This window comes from Dermacentor variabilis, chromosome 7, assembly GCF_050947875.1.
Source record: "Dermacentor variabilis isolate Ectoservices chromosome 7, ASM5094787v1, whole genome shotgun sequence".
Classification (NCBI taxonomy): domain Eukaryota; kingdom Metazoa; phylum Arthropoda; class Arachnida; order Ixodida; family Ixodidae; genus Dermacentor; species Dermacentor variabilis.
This window is the reverse complement of record NC_134574.1, coordinates 101,659,780-101,673,193: the sequence shown is the minus strand read 5'-3', so window position 1 is coordinate 101,673,193 and position 13,414 is coordinate 101,659,780. Positions and strand designations below refer to the sequence as shown.

General features: G+C 46.0%; 1 protein-coding gene across 2 annotated transcripts in view; it reads left to right on the top strand.

Annotated features, from left to right (window-relative positions):
- LOC142587703 (leukocyte tyrosine kinase receptor-like) overlaps positions 1-13,414 on the top strand; it is a 173,932-nt gene that overhangs the window by 144,981 nt on the left and 15,537 nt on the right. For both annotated transcript variants that reach the window (XM_075698888.1, XM_075698887.1), the window contains 2 exons: positions 7,316-7,470; positions 10,103-10,232. In XM_075698888.1, coding sequence (XP_075555003.1) covers positions 7,316-7,470; positions 10,103-10,232 — 285 coding nt within the window. The remainder of the gene's footprint in view (positions 1-7,315; positions 7,471-10,102; positions 10,233-13,414) is intronic.

Here is a 13,414-nt window from a genome sequence, read left to right as displayed (position 1 = left end):
AGGCTCGGACGCGGGTTTGGGTACGGTTGCGCCTTGGGCTGTCTTCTTGCTGCTGTTGTGACACACGTTTTCCGTAAATGCAGCAGCAGAGTACAAAATTGAAGCTGAGCCGGTCATGTACTACGCAGAGCAAATGGTCGGTAGTCTACCTTGCCCAGGTTGAGGACTGGGCGTGTTGGTATAGCATATTAGAGGCTCGAGTGCGCAACATTTGGACGACACACACAGAAGAGAAACACACACCACAAGCGCAATCGAGCCTCTAATACGGTAGTCTACCAGAATACTACAGAGGGATGGGAAACGCAGGTGGAGGACAGCAAAGTAATTCGGACCTGAAGGATGGATTCAACCGATGCAAGCAGGTAGGGGGAGATTGGAGATCGCTGGGAGAGGCGTTCTTCGTGCAATAAACATAAAATACGACCGCGATGGTTACGGTAGCAACGGATGTCACTCCCGGGGCCCCTGGCAACAAAAACACATTTTGATGCCCCTATTTTAGACAGATTACCTCGATGTGAGCGTAATCTGCATCTATTCTTGATCAGTCACTTTAAGGGCAGACTACTTTCGGAAATTTTTTTTCTCTTTTGCGACATAACGCCCAGAGAGAATTCTCGCTGAATTGGCGAGCACAGTGTCAATTGACCTAGCCAATAAGCGCTCACTGAAAGTGATCGATATCAATGAACGTTATCAATCCTGAAAACTGTAGCAGTCTGGAGGTAAAGTCAACGCGTAGAAACGTTGCTCATAGAAAAGTACCGTATAATGTTGTTCGATTGAAACGAACACAATGTGCAACTCGAAACGCGTTCTATGAGGAAGCGACGGCGATAGGTCTCGATTCGCAAGACCAGCCGTCTCGAACCACGTCCTCGTTGAAAAGTGAAATTGCAAACATTTGCACTTCACTTAGCCTGCGTGGCTAAATGATTACACTGCCGCGCAAGTGTAGTCATAGAACCAAAGCGCGAAGTAGCAGGTAACTTGGCCCGTATTCACAAGGAAACTTTTGCGACAGAATTGTTCATAACCGAAAATTTCAGTCAACCCTGACGCTGAGGATATAATAAGTGAAAGCGACTGTCCAACGACAAAGGAAACTTATCAACGAAAAGTTTGGGGCATTTAACCATCAGCTGTATGTGTATCTTGTTTCGAAGACAGGGTCTTTTTTGTCTACTTCACATGGGTTTGGAGTATGTAACAAATGGGTATCTACCTGTACGTCGCTTTTGATAACAAAAAAGTAGCTTTTTTGATCCTACAGAGTGTTGTATTCAAATGTAGGTCTCAAAGAGACAAGAAGCGAGAATTCGTCACAGATCAGGTAAAATTAATGGTATGGGCGTAATTAGCTACAATATATTAGTCGAAACTTAACAACATTGCGCCGTAGACTGCACATTCTCCGGTACCGCCCTTCCTGGCCGTCAGAAGGAAAAAAGCGAATGAAACGACTCGACTTCAATAAAATAAATAGAGCCCCCCCCCTTCCCCCTAAGGAAAGTAACACCTGACAACAAAACGAAGAAAATGATGAAAATAATGAAAAACTATAGTGCAATTATGCAAAGTTGCATCATTTTTAATGACCCCCTATTTCAGGACATCGAAATGCATATACCATGTAGTACAGAGTTTTCGTGACGTGAGCGTACGGGCAGGACAGCTTCGTCGGAACTAAAAGAGTGCGTCCGAGTCAATCAAACAGCAAGAAGGACGCAAAACGCAGGATTCATTTTCGAGTTTATCTGGTAGCGTACATTAGAGTCTCCAGGGCAAACATGTTTTCCCACAACGATCGCATCATTTCGTGTAGTATCACGCTGCCTTCGGTGGCACATATTGCGTTGTTTACCAGTATATTACCGCAACTATTATTAGTATAATCATTCACTTGCACAGAAGCTTGTCGTTCTTTTGTGCATGTTGTGCATGTTTGTAGACCTTCGGCACAATATGCTTGAGGACAAAAGCGACGACAACGCAGTGCGCTATAGCCGTCTTGGTGTTCGTATGCGCTTCGCTGAAGCTGACATGCACAGTTTATTATTTATTAAACTATGGGGTTTTACGCGCCAAAACCACAATCTGATTATGAGGCACGCCGTAGTGAGGGACTCCGGATTACTTTTGACCACCTGGGGCTCTTTAACGCGCAGCTCAATCTAAGTATACGGACGTTTTTGCATTTCGCGCCCACCGAAATGCGGCCGACGTGGCCGGGATGTGATCCCGCGACCTCGTGCTTAGCAGATCAACGCCATAGCCATTGAGCAATTCAGGCGGCCTCGCACAATTTGCATCAACTCGCCTTACAAACGTGTAGCATCGACGTTCTTGGTTTCTCTGGCATTTTCTTTTGCTACAGTTCGGTCTTATATTTGATTATTTACGGCATCTTCTCGGCTGATTTTCTTGCGAAATCACAAAGTTTTGGATCAAGGTTTCTGGAAAACAGTAAGGGCACCGAATGCGCACTCCTTCTGTTCAGTAATCGCTGTCAGTGTGTTGATGCTTTCCGGTTTACGAGAAGTAAAACTACACTTCTAGCAAAAAAAGAAGAGCAATTATACTATCTGAAAAGTTTCGAACAGCGGATTCTGTAACGCATTGATTCTACGCATTAAATTCATGATGTTAACACAAATTTTTTTACTCAATTAACAGCGTTGATTGAATACTCAACTATCTTTTGATGACTAATAAACATAAATATGTGCATTGCTTTAGACGTGGGAGAGTGCAACTTCCTTTAAGGCTTAGAATATTCATGGTGGCACCTAATTATAACATTTTGATGATAATTTGGTCCATCATCGAGATACTAGGGCACCGACACGGTGCAGCGCAGTGACACGGCTTTCAAAAAGTCATTCGCCTCAGTCGTGAGAGAAAACATGCAACGGCCTTCAACTGCAAAGAGTCAATCAAAGCCCTCAAGTGATATAACCTGAAGCCCACAACAATAAGTGTCCACGAGGTCGCAGAAAAAGAACAGAAAGAACCAAGAAAAGCTGTTAGATGGTCGCACTGTAAATGAGATATGAAGTATGCTGATTCTCATTATGTTCGCAGCAATCAATGCTATTCTCTGTGCGAGCCCATCGTTTAAAAGCATCCCTGAGGTAGAGGCCGTCCTGGCTTTGGAACCGCTGGTGTCGTCTTCTTTCACGGCGCAACGCCGTGTTTCTTCGCAGTAGCAACGATGGCTTCGTCAACAATCGTCTCACAAGCGGTGTCCACCAACAAACAATTCCGCACATGTACTATATTCCAGTGGAATGCTCGCGGCGTGCGCTCGAAGTTAGCAGACTTTAAGCATCTTGCGCGAGTGTACCGATTCCCTTTTATGGTCATTTCCGAGTCTCGCGTCGACGAGCACTTTAGGATAAAGGGCTAATCTTTTCATCATTCAAGGCGACAAAACAAAATTAGCCGACTGCTCGACGTAGCACCACATGACAAGAATGAATGTATTTGCGCAACCACAGTGATTGCATCCAAAGTGCTTACCCTAATCTGTGTCTACTTGAAACCAGGATCACCTTTCGACCTGACAAGATTGGAAAACTTGTTGACAAACACTCAATCTGCGCATATTATTTGTTGTGATTTTAACGCACATAACGAGATCTGGGGCATTTCACATACATGTGCTCGGGGTGCTAAGCTGGCGAAGCATCTAGCCATATACAATCTGGAGCCCTTGAACGATGGCAGTATAACCTACCTGCAAAATCCGAAGACTGTTAGCTGCATGAAGTCAAGTGGCCCCTATGTTCGGATGGTGCAAAGATTTCGAGACTCGAGGTAGTGATCACTACCCGATCCTAATCTCAGCACTTCATTTTCGGACGTTGCCCAGAAAAGTGAAACTAAAGTCGGTAGAATGGGAAGCTCACACAGCCGCCGTAGACAAAGGGATCACAGCCTCGACTACGAATGCTGAATTGATACCGACAATAGCTCATTGCCTCAAAGAACCCGCTCTGCCACTAAGCATTGTGATGTACCAACTAACGACGAGGAATTCGAAAGGTTATGTGCCATTCGAAGGCGTGCCCAAAGGAAGGCTCTACGTACTAAGCATATCGAAGACCTCAGAACTTGTCGACGGGCACAAAGACATATACGGCGTTACCTCACCAAACTTGAACGAAAAAGATGAAGAGACTTTTGTGGGACACTGGACATAGGACAACTGCTGAGCAGAATCTGGCGAGTCGTCAGAGGCACTCGCAAAGAGCCGCAACAGCTTTCTCCTTTTATCACCATCTCATTACATGAGCGCGCATCCCTGAAAGACGTGGCAGAGCAGTACTGCAGGCTCCTTTCCAACGGGGCACAACCTTCTCGGCAAATTGCAAGTCATCAGCCTAGTCCACCTCGAGCTACCTTTGCTGACTTAGAATTACCATTCACCATCGAAGAGCTCACGGCAGCAATCGGCGACGTATACAAGCGATCATCACCTGGCCATGACGGTGTGGGTTATGAAGCACTCGCAAATCTATGCCACACATCTCGCCTACGCCTTCTGGAGTACTACAACGCCTCATGGGGGGGGGGGGGTGGTACAACTGGGGAGGTTCCTACGGAATGGAAGCTCGCGAAAGTTATTCCTATATTGAAGCCAGGAAACAGCCGAGAAATTACGCCTCCTTCAGACCCATATTTCTGCTTAGCTGCATAAGGAAGCTATTCGAAAAAACGATCCACAAACGACTAAACTGGTTCCTGGAAACTACAAAAGTTTACCCGGATGAAATGAATGGCTTCCGGCAAAATAGGTCCGCAATTGATAAAGTCATTGCCTTGGTCTCATCAATTGAAGAGGAATTGGTCTCTGGAAACATACCTACTGCATTATTTTCGGAAATTAAGGCACCGTATGATTCGGTCTATCATAAAGCAATACTTGTCGCTTTGGAAACCCTTGGTCTTGGAGGACGGCTTTACGCATGGATTGAATACTATCTTCATGTACGCAAACTTTTCATGTGCACCCCGGATGGCCTCACCGCACTTTATGCCGTCGAGAAGGGAATGCCACAAGGAGCTGTGTTAAGCCTCGTATTATTTATTTAGTCCTCGTCCATCTGAGAAGAAACCTGCCGCGTGGCGTCAAAATCACACTGTATGTGGACGACATCCGCATTTGGAGCGCGGTGCCTTCCCGCAGTGCCACCCAACAATGTCTCCAGGGAGCGCTAGTAAATATATCGGCCTACCTAAATCCAAGAGGTCTGAAATTGTCCCCCGACAAAAGGGTTGTCATGGCTTTCACCGCAGAGGTCTATGGAAAAATACCCACTAGTGTTGTGTGGTCGTACCCTTCCATACGTCAAGACGCAAAGGTTTCTTGGAGTGCGATCGATAGGAACCTCACATGGTCGCCTCAAGTGAAAAAACTGAGTGAGAAGACTTCCTCGGCGTCGCACGTATTCCGATATTTAGCCGGATCACAGTAGGGCAGCAACTGTCGATCCATGGTGCTCCTCCATAAGGCCTACGTCGACGGATCACTACGATATTACTTGCCGATCCTGCACAGAATGTCTCCCACAAGCAAGAGAAAACTTGAGGCAGCACGGAATAACTGTCTTCGCGTATGTCTTGGCCTTCCGAAGGGGTCGTCCCGCTCAGGAACTATAGCAGAAGCTGGATGCCTGCCTCTTGAAGTTCCTTCGCAGGAGACACTTCGGATTCACCTCCGCCACCTCATTCATACGAAGACTCACTTTTTAAAGGATATTTGTAGAACCCGCGCTACATCTAGTTTTGGGCAGGCCGTCGCAAGCATATCTATTTCGATTCCTGCTCAGGCGTAACAAATTGTGCCACGAAACATTTCACCATGGGGGAGACTTTCCCCACTGGAAATTGTACCATATATCCTTAGAATCGGTGCGAAAAAGAAGCTGCCTCAAGCAGCGACTTATCAGATAGCTTTGGAATATATGCACAAAGAATACGCAGCCGCCACGCACATTTTCACAGATGGCTCTACAACTCCACATCGCTCATCGTGCGGACTTTTTGTTCCCTCTACAGGGCAACGATTCTCGTTTCGTCTTGAGCGAGCGACATCATCTACTTCAGCGGAGCTATATGGCATTAAGGATGCCCTTGTGTATGTACTTCGGGAGCAGCAGCCAAAGACATGGGTAATTTTCACGGATTCTAAAGCGGCCCTACAAAGTATGCGGAAGAGGCACAAGCGTTGCAATAATCAACCTGCAGCATTTGACATTGCTTATATTCACCACAAAGCTAAGATTGCTGGGCATTGCATCAAGTTCCAGTGGATACCTGGCCATGCCGGCATTTCGGGAAATGAAAGAGCAGATGAAGCTGCCAGATATGGACTCCAATACCGCAATTTAAAAAGAACATTTTTTACAAAAGCCGACGCTTCAAACATGGCAAAAAAATATGCCTATCAAGAAAAAGACCGCATGTGGAATCTGACCCTTCACCAAGGTAGCTTCCTGCGTTACATTGACACAGAAATGAGACCGAAAATTCCACGACCACTTCCTCGACACTTAGAGACATTGTACCATCGTCTTCGACTGAACATGGCAGACACGAACAATTATCTGTACCGCATAGGGCTTACCACTAACCCACACTGTGATAATTAACTGTCGCAACTTAGAGACAATGGAGCACATATTACTAGAATGCCCCGCCTACCGCGACGAGAGACAATTTTTTCAGCAACAAATGGACATGATTTGCCACGAACCGTTAACATTACCGAGCATCCTAGGTCCAATGCCCGGCCCTTCAAAACAGCGGCGGGTTTTGGAGTTATTGTGCAAATACCTGTCAGAAATTGGTCTAATAGGAAAGCTTTAGAGATTGCACGCTTCATATACAAAAGCCTAAATTTACCCGACATGTCACCTGCAAATATTAGTATCAGGTTCACTTGGACATTTCATATTTATTTTTATTCTCTTTTTCTACCACTCTCCTCTGGAATCTTTTAAACCCATTCCCCATCCCTATACAGAGTAGCATGCCAGTGGTTATATACGCGCCGGCAAAATTCTCTCTGTTTTTCTAATAAAGTGCCCCCCTCTCTCTCTCACTCGGACACTAAAGTCAATCGATCAATCAATCAATCAATCAATCAATCAATCAATCAATCAATCAATCAATCAATCAATGAACCAGTCAGTCAATCGATCTATCGATCGATCATTCAACTTGTAAGGACGGTGGAGCCGCTTGCCTGCTCTTCATGTCTCTCCGCACCCCTCATTTTGGCCCGCTCTCGCCGCTTTTGTTATAGGGCTTCCTGCTGCCAACAACCGTTCCGCCCACTTCGCCGACTACCGGCGAAGCACCGTCTCCGGTGACAGAGATTCCAGTTGCCGTGAAGACGCTGCCAGAGCTTTCGTCACCCGAGTCGGAGAAAGACTTCGTCACGGAGGCCTGCATAATGAGGTACGAGAACGCCGAATCAGATGGAGAAAGTAAAAACTATTATTAGAGAAAAGGCTGAGAGCTAGGTCGGCCTGAACTACTGCGTTCCAGACCGCTACTCAGCGTTGTGGGGAATGTAGAAGGAAAAAGAAGAAGTTGTGGGAGAAAGTGAAGATAACGAGAGAGAAAAGCATGATAAGCTTGGATTAAAAATATACAGAAAACAACAACTGCAAGGACATACTATAGTCGCACGTCCAACCATCTTTCAAAAGAGCCACAATTATCTTCATCGCTTGACACGCAGAAATTTTGGCCGTGCACCTAAATGAAGGCATTTAGAAGTTGGCCGGTTGCCGAGTTGCGCCAAGGAATTGGTCATATATCTTTTTTTTCTCGCAAGTAGTTCAAAGACAGAGGCGTTCTTTAATGGATGGTGAAGATATTTTTCTGGTCAGAATTTTGTCATGCTTCTACAGGTGATAAGTGTGAGCTATGAAATGAACCATTCGTACCCAGTACACTCCCGCATAAACATGCGCATACACACACAGTAACAGGTAACTGTAGTATAATGTTGAGAAGCGGAACAAGAATTGAAGCTTGCCGGTATTGACTGAACATGTACTGTGGCGCGCAACACGAGTCACAAGAATAAGCTAGGAAAAGGACGAAGCGCTGCACTCCGCAAAGCTTATTGGAGGAAACGAAGGCTTTTGTATGCACGCGAAAGATGCCGAGTAGGAAGATGCAAAGGAAACAAGATAACGCACACCACCATTGACGTCTATAACGGTGATGAGTGCAGCCTTTTGAGCAAAAGACGAGGACAGATAAGAGACACGGACACACGAGCCTCTTCCCTGTCGGCGTCCTATGCGCGAAAAGCTGCATTTATGTCCTACCAACATGCCCAGTCACCCTAATAAAGGGGATGTCGGGTGGGGGCGAGGGTCACGGAGGAAGATGTCAGAGTGCCTTCGTTGCGCTATTTGTCCCAGCAGACACCATGTATAGGCATTGTAAATTGAAGCCAGTCCGCTGTGATAACGCGAGGAGGCGCACTAGATTGCGTGTGCTCTTATAATAATATCTAAGCAAACGAATCGGACATCGTATTTCCAAAGGAAATATTTAAATGTCTTTTCTGTTGTGCTTGACCTCGTTCAATGGCATGTATGATGCCAGGTCTTCAACATTGGTCACTTGCCGCACCGGCTGTTGAGAAAAGAATGGAAATGAAGAAAAAGAGATCCCTAAAATATTGCGACTCCACAATCGTGAGTTGAGGACATGAAAACAGTACGCTCAGATGAGCGCAGTTTAGTTTTTATATTCCCAAACTTAGCACACGCATGGTTGGAAGAAATTCAAACCGTACTCACCCTGGGTGCTTCAGACCCTGAGCAGAATGGCAGTACATGTTCGACCTTTCCTTATTTTTTTCCGCACTACTTCTATGTTCTGGTGTTCCCGTGTGTGTGTACTGTGTTCCTTTGTCGAGCCTTTAGTGCCCTTTGAAAAGGCTCCAGTTAAGGGTGGCAAATAGAAGTGGCTGCTGCTAGGTGCAGACTCGGAATTTGAGAACTCCAGCAGCAAACCTTACGACGTAGTAACACCCACGATGTAAAATCATCGGGTGCCAATATATTCTACTTGTGCGTTCCATATCACATTTCTCGTTTCGTCAGTAACATTTAAAACGCGCGAACCTAAAGTGTTCGAAAAAAAACGTAGGAGCGGAGTCTGCGAGTATGAAGTCGACGACGCATCTACCGTCTGAACGCGTTGAAGGCGCACAAACATAAATTAACATTACTAAAACACATTCCACACAGAAAATGGGCAAGCATTCCATTAAGAACTCCCTGTAAAAAGCGATCACTCGCAAAAATAAGAAACGTGGCCATACATTGGTGCCACTGGCAGCCACAGAGACGTCAACCCGTCGGCGCCCTTGTTCTGAAACACTTCACATCTGTGGTTGCCAATTATGCAGCATACTTAAACCAAAAGCGTCTTAAGAGTGTTTGCAAAGTTATTTACGTGTTATTATTTCTTTCCTGCTTCAGGGCCTACATTCAGCAAAAAGAAAGAGTAAATTTTAGCCGATCGTGATACCATCCATATAGTCACTAAAAGCTTTATGATTTTGGCTCCTGAACCCGTATTCGCGAAAAAGGTTCTTTCAGTAGAACGGTTCGTCAGAGCAAATTCCAACCAATTGTGACGTTGGACATATTATCAGCCAGGACGACCGGCCAATGGCAAGCATCTTTTACGAACTAAAACCTTTGTGCATCCAGGCCCTGGGTCTGTATTAACAAACATCTCTTAAGCTACGATTGTTCCTAAAAGCGAACTTCAGTCAATACTGATGGTGGATATATTCCTTTAGCGAAGGTGGCCAGCGAGTGGCAACGAGTGTTTACGAACGAGCAGCTTTGTAAATTCGGCCCTTGGTTCTCAGGTGTAGCATAGAAATGTGTAAAATTGCATACGACGTGCACAAATTGTACAGTGAAGTGAATGTACGGAGGTTCCGGTGTTACGCACGTTTCATTGCGGCAAACTTCGGTGGTCGGGCAAAGCCCAGTAGCCAGGCAGGTCGCGGAAACTGGCGTCTCAGATTTTCGCTGTTCTTTTCTCGCAGCAAGTTCAACCACCCGAACATTGTCCGTTTCATTGGCGTCTGCTTTGAGAAGATGCCACGTTTCATCGTTCTCGAACTGCTTCCCGGTGGAGACCTCAAGTCCTTCCTCAGGGAATCGCGGCCAAAACCGGTGAGCGGAGTGTGGAACCACGACAAAGATTGTGGTGGTGTTGTTGCTGTGGGCAGTGTTAGCGAGGGTTCAGTTTTGGGTCTTGTTCCGGTCTTTTCCCTTGATTAACACAGAAGCACGAGAAAAACTGGACAGAAGTCGAATCATACATAACCACTTGTGTGTGACTCGACTTCTGTCCGTTCTGTCTCAAGATTCTACCCTAATCAATAGAAAAAGTGTTAACGAGGCAGTCAATGCCGGCAGTTGCTGTTGTTTTTGTAGTGGTTGCTGCTGTTCACTAAGTGCGACACGTGAGACCTATGGTTCATAAGGTGCCTGCGACACGAAAATCATATACCTAAAAACGAATGACCAAGGAGAAAATATAGAAATAAGTGACGTAGGACTTTTCGAAATCTTTACGAGTAGAACAAAAAGAAAGAAAACAAATCCACACTAAGAAAAATCTACATAGTAAGAACGCAGCACAAAGCTGCAAATACGTATGGATGTAACACTTACTGTATGACCTGTGGCAAGCATGAGTAGCCTCCAGTCAAGCTGCAATTGTTGAATTCACAGCGAGTTACTGACATGGGAAGACGTCATGGCACTAACGAATAACATAGGTTGTAAAGCACTATTCACGTCGAAATTTTTCAAGGTAAAGGTCAGAATAAAAATTAAGTATAACCTTCGCAACATTTCTGTCTCTATAGGGGCAGGATTGATGTCCAAGCACTTTGCCGGTGTAGAGCACCTAAGATGTGTCATTAAAAGCTGGTGACGAGATACGATGTGTCACTAAAGTATGCGGTGTGCCGCAGAATTTAGTCCGGGGGGCCGCAACAAGCGCAGTCAGAAGAAGACATTCTTCGTATGCGATGTTAAAAAAAAAGGGGGGGGGGGGCGTAGGCTAGCTCGAGATGTAGACGATGTAGAGTGTATCTAGAGTTCATTCGATTTTGAGGTTTGGTGAGAATCATGACAAACGATCTATATTTTTCGAGAGAGATGGCTTTGTCCGCGCATCGCACCACATGACCGTTGGTAATGTTCGCCGCAGTCTCTGAAGTCTTTCATTGGCGCGTGCAATGACGGAAGCGCAATCGATGTCAATACGTTCAAAGTAGTACGCGCTGCAGCAGCCTGAGATTTCTCCATCTGAGCGCAGGCGTCCGAGGTAACAGATACGCTACCGCTAGTCCATGAGTTCACAGTCACGTAGAAAAAGGGACGCTCAACACCTCTTTTCGCATTGTTTGCGATCATTCTGGGAATCTAGATGTTGCGCGCACGCGGGGTGAAATCTTCTCTAATCCTCTCTCTCTCTCTCTCTCTCTCTCTCTCTCTCTCTCTCTCTCTCTCTCTCTCTCTCTCTCTCTCTCTCTCTCTCTCTCTCTCTCTCTCTCTCTCTCTCTCTCTCTTTCTCTCTCTCTCTCATAATAGTCTCTATTTGAATCAAACCGCCAGTAGTAGCTCAATTGTTCAATGCCGCGCTCCGCGTCACCCAACTCTTTGCATGCTCTGGGGCCCAGGCATATGGCAAGCTCTTGGGCCTAGCACACGAGGCCAGCCACGTGACCGATTACTAGCTGAGAACGACCGAACTGAGAGAGGAACATAGGGTGACAGACGCGGACGTCGCTGAACTACCAACTGACTTTTATTTTCGCGCATGCAGCAACATGTAAAGCTGCTGCACGCACAAAAGATAGATCTGGCAACAGATACACAGCATGTGCACCTTGTGTCCAGACGGGGCCCACATTATTCCATGGTTATAGAAATTGTAGAGCATCTCAACCACGCAACTAGATATGGCCGCACTGTCACCTTTCAGTGGATACCTTCACACTGTGGCGTGATAGGAAACGAACAGGCAGACGCTGAAGCGAAAACTGCTTTAAATAATGCTTCTGAAGTACGCATTCCGTTCTCACGAACAGACACAAACGCCGTCCTTCGTTGCGTAATACGCAACCGTACGTTGGAACACTGGGCCCAACCTGATCGACGACACCAGCGAGTACACAAATGGGGCCAAGAAATGAAATTTTTTATGCCTCACAAGCTCAAAAGAAGCCAAACGAGCGTGGTGCACCGGATTCGCCTTGGTGCCACATTCACCAGCCGTTATAGACATATGATAGATGGCAGTGACACTAGCCCAAACTGTGAATATTGTGAGGTGAAGAAACACTTTATCGTATATTTTGCGTGCGTCCCACGTACGCGCAAGAACGACAGCCATTGGTCTCCTCCATTGCAAAGATCCATAAGAGGCCTCTATCAGACGAGTTTCTTTTAGGTCCTTGGCCTAATGCAAACAGCTCAGCCCTGATAACAAGTGCCACTATAGCTTTTCTCCAAGCCACTGGGCTCGACGCGCAGCTTTAGAGTTGCTACAACTCTGTGAATTTGTATATACACATCTCTTCCTTATACCATCATCATCATTCATGAGCCCTTTCCCTCCCCGTCCTTTTTCCTTAGTGTAGAGTAGCAGGCCAGTGCAAGTTATAGCTCAGGCCGACCTCTCTGCCTTTCTGTAAATAAATTTCTCTCTCTCTCTCTCTGCACCTCCTGTCGCCCACGCAGAGAGGGACGATACTCGATCGGAAGTCACCTGCAGAATAGATAGTATGTTCTTTTTTTTTTACTTCTGAGAGCTGCTGATGCAGCTCAGAGACACGTGCTTCCCTCTTTAGAAGGGACTGTTTAAATTCAGTGGTTCACATGATCTTCGCCATGAGCTAACAAGCTCATGCAGTAATACTATTCTGATGATTACTAGCCTTTTCCTTGTGGTGGTCCACTGTTAGCGACAATGACACATAGGAACCACAGGGCGTGTTTGTTGAACGCGGTTTCTGCTCTCACTGCGTTTATTGTTGATTGTTATTGGGTCCTTCGATTATTTCGAAAATTTCTGCGCTCGATCAACATATGTCTATATTGGAAGTCACCACACGTAATACGTAAGTGCTACAAATACTTCGTTACTCTATATACAAGCTGAAAGGGAGCACACTGGAGTCATTTGGTCTCTCGTGTCATTCGTTGTTCCCGAATCCAAAATTCTCACATTTCTGGAGAATAGGATGCATATATGCAAAATACGGCATGCGCGCTTCCCCACGCATCTTGTTTGACTCGTACATGATGGCGGACATCGGTCCAGAGATGGAAACAATGCG